Raw genomic sequence first — 3,767 nt, forward strand, 5'->3', positions numbered from 1 at the left:
TTCCATGGTGTACATGCCCCCAGCTCCATCAGTGTTGCTGGAAAGGACATGATTTCATTCCTTTTTTACGACTGTGTAGTATTCCATGGTGTACACGCACCACCTTTTCTTTATCCAGTCATTTGTTGATGGACACTCAGGTTGATTCCCTGACTTTGCTATTGGATACTCTTAGGAGTCTGTCAGAGCTGATTTTGCCCCCATTGCAATGTGTGGTGGTATCGTCCCACGTCACTGAATATTTTCATATTTCATGAATAAATCATGATTTCTAGTGACTGGATAACATCCCTCCTATGACTGCGTCCTGCTGCTGTTTCTGGCCTCCTGCCTATGTCTCCTACTGGTGGGCCTTTAGGATGTTTCCAGGACACTGTTAGAAGAATGCAGGATTATCTCCTTAGGACAAATTCCCCAGAAGTGAAATTACTAGAGCGGCAGGTTTTGATACACGCTGTCAGATTCCTGCCCAGAAAGGATAGAGCTTGTTTGGTCACTCAGACTCTTGGCCAGGGTTTCTTGGGAGGCAGCTGCCATCATGGGGAAGAGCTCGCACGTGCGGGGCACAGGCCTTGATTTCAGGGTCGGATTCCACTGACTGCCTCAGTCATCTGGGACTGGTTGCTTAGCTGCTCAGACCCTCTATTTCCTCACCTGCGAAAAAAAGCGACGGACCATTGAACTCATAGCTGGTTTGTGGGCCTTAAATGAGACCTGAGATGTGCTTAATAAATGTTCATTTCCTTCCCTCTGAATGAAATGAGCCTAGGGCCTGAGGAGGGCCTATCGCAAAGTCCTTAGATGTCCTTGCGTAAGGTATTTTCTGTTGCAGTTTATAAATTCCATTTTAATAGATGCACATGGGTGTCACTGACCTTTTCATTTGGTTCTCTGGTGTCTCAGGGAACGTATGGCTTGGGCACAGCAAAGAAGGGCAAAGAAAGAAAACTGACATTTTCTGCTCCTGAAATTTGAGCGGAGAGGTAACGTGTGCAGTGTGCTGTGGAGAGCACGCTGGGAGGCGGTGGAGGGGCAGTGAGAGGAGGTGGCAAGGCCTGCAGGTGTGTGGCTACCCCTGCTCTTCAGCAAATCTCTCGGTTCCTGGGCATTCACACGATGTGGCAGCGCCTCCCTTTGGGGGCTTTGTCTCAGTGTGGAGTGGTGTCTTGTTGGGGCATTGGGCCACTCTGTACTGGGCATGACCTGCATGCTGGGCTTCCATGGGGACAGAGTACTGAAGAGGCTCCTGAGGGGGCCTGCTGCTGACAGAGGGCAGGTCACATGCCCAGAGCAGGTGAAAGCTAGTGGCAGAGGCAAGCTGCAAGCTCAATCCAGCTCACTGAACGGGGTGGAATTGCCACCGTGGGCCTTGTGGGGTGTGGCCAGCTCGTGCTGCTGGGCAGAGAGTGCTGCTGGCTGGGACAGTCCTTAGAGACTTCAAGGGCCCAGTCCCTGTCCCTTTAGTAATCCACTCTGCTGCAGGGGCCCCTGCACCACCTCCCAGGACACAGGGGACTCTCCACCAGCTAATTGGTCCTCTCGCTGGGAGAAGGCCAAGTTGTTGGCAGGAGCACAGTGGGCTGCAGACTCTAATTGCACAAAGGGCAAATGTATGTAAACTACCTTCAGCGCACTGTGTGATTATCATCTGACCTCTCCTCTGAACTCACTGCTCTCTTCTGTCATCATCAAATGTGTTTGTTGTGCTTTATTATTTAAACTGTAGGCCATTTGAGTAGAATTCTATATACAGTTGCCATTTGGAAAACAGAAAAGCAAACTAGGACTTCTTCAGAACCATCTTCAGAAGTCGCCCTTGCTGCTGCCTGTTCCTGGGTTTTAGCAACATAGAATCATACCTGCCACCCTGAGCCCTCTGTCAACACTCCAGATATTGCCTGGAAACTGCTGACTGTACCGGCTGCAGTTGGCAGCCATCAGACTTGGGAGGAACTTGAGTCAGGTGGCATTGTGATGCCGGTTGCAGGAGTCTATTATTTTGAAGTGGCAGCTGCAGGTAATCAGAGAGGAGCCACCAGGGCAAGTGGCTTTGTCACGTGGGGCGGCTGGGGAGCCGGCTGGGCAGGTTCAGTGGGTGATTTCTTCTGGGAAGGCGTGGCCCCTGCCCCTGCCAGGTGTGGGCTCCAGGGGGAGGGCTGGAAATCCCATCAGTGGGACAATGAGTGGGGCAAGCAGATCCCTGGTAAAGGAGCACTGGGACGGCCCCAGGAAAGCAGTTAATAAAGCATATCAAGGACCTGAGGTAACACGATGAGCCTTTAAGGAAAAGTGAAAAGAAAACTGAAACCGAGGAGCAAGTGTGCGGGGCAGAGACGCGCGTGCCTCCCACAGGGTCCCTCGCACCGAGATAGCAAGTGGACGTCAAGGCGAGGCAGGAGGGGCCATGTGGTTTTGGTCCTGGAATGAGAGAGGAGAGCCCTGGGCCTGGGTGTGTCTGGCTCAGAAGCTGTTTCCGAGTTTCTCAGCATTCTTCTTTCTCCCTGAGCCCTGCCCTTCCTCAGATGGGGAATGCAGCCTCACCTGCCATTGCCCTTTGCCTGCTGCCATGGTGAGCACAATCAACAAAGCCCAAGCAACTCAGCGGGGATGCCAATCACAGGGAGGCAAGTCCAGCTCCCTACAGAGCCAGGCCACCCCCATCCCGGCCTTCAGGGCTTGGAGTGGAAGGCGGAAGTGCATGTGTTTCTTAGACGGCCTTTTCTGTTGTGTGCCTGTGCACCCGCCCAAGGAGCTCACGGGGCACAGGAGGGCTGGGCTTGGCAGAAGCCCCACTTCCTCCTGGCCCGTGGGTGCTTCTGTGAGAGATGGGGACAAGGGCTCTTGATCAGCAACCTGTGGTGACCTGTGGGCCCTAGACCACTCAGAGGACAGGGAGGCCCACTCTTCTCCCTGCTGCTAGCTTCCAGGAGGATGAGAGAGCTGGAGGCTCACAGCACACTCAGGAGGATGGCTGCCTTTTACCAGTGCATCAGGCCTGACCCCAGGTGGGCCCTCTGAGAGCAAAGAGGTGGTGGGGGAGAGACGCGAGGGAGGGGAGGCCAGGCCGTGACCACCTATGGGTGGCCACCATCCCCTGAGGCCTATGGGTAAACCTGCAGCGTCTGTTACCTTATGTTCTAGAATGTTTATGACTTCCTTCCTTACATACTCTTTATCTCCTTGAGTTGTGTAAATTCTGGAGCAAAATAAGGATTTTCCTTGTTTCCTTTATGACACACACACATATTCATAAAGAGAAAGGGAGAGGGAAAGGGAAGGAGGGCTGGGTGAGCAGAGTGTGCCATTCTTACCATACCGCGCTTACAGTTGGGATCTCCATGGCATAGTCGGTATGCTTTGAGTGGAGGGAAGGCAGCAGAGGTCAAAGTTTACAGGTATTGTAATTATGCCACTACCTACAGCCCAGCACCAAAGGACTTGTGCTCAACTGATAGCCACAGCCTTGGGAGACGCTCTGCCTGAGCTCCTGCACAGCCAAAGCCGGAGCCCTGCACAGAAACATCTTGTCCTGCTATAGGTAACCCTATCCCTGGAAGGTGTTTGGCTCTCAGTGAATTTAAAAATTTTTTTTTATTTTTTATTTTTTTGAGATGGAGTCTCGCTCTGTCGCCCAGGCTGGAGTGCAGTGGTGCCATCTCCACTCACTGAAAGCTCCACCGCCTCCCAGGTTCATGCCATTCTCCTGCCTCAGCCTCCCGAGAAGCTGGGACTACAGGCGCCCGCCACCACGCCCGGCTAATTTTTTT

The 3,767-nt window shown here is 52.9% G+C and overlaps 1 protein-coding gene across 1 annotated transcript in view; it reads left to right on the forward strand.

Annotated features, from left to right (window-relative positions):
* The first annotated feature begins 2,720 nt into the window (after positions 1-2,720).
* Positions 2,721-3,767, forward strand: part of KIAA1211L (KIAA1211-like ortholog) — a 76,591-nt gene continuing 75,544 nt past the window's right edge. Inside the window, exon 1 of the mRNA XM_011969673.1 lies at positions 2,721-3,005. Coding sequence (XP_011825063.1) covers positions 2,932-3,005 — 74 coding nt within the window. The 5' untranslated portion in view covers positions 2,721-2,931. The remainder of the gene's footprint in view (positions 3,006-3,767) is intronic.

This window comes from Mandrillus leucophaeus, unplaced genomic scaffold (genome assembly GCF_000951045.1).
Source record: "Mandrillus leucophaeus isolate KB7577 unplaced genomic scaffold, Mleu.le_1.0 Scaffold9, whole genome shotgun sequence".
Classification (NCBI taxonomy): domain Eukaryota; kingdom Metazoa; phylum Chordata; class Mammalia; order Primates; family Cercopithecidae; genus Mandrillus; species Mandrillus leucophaeus.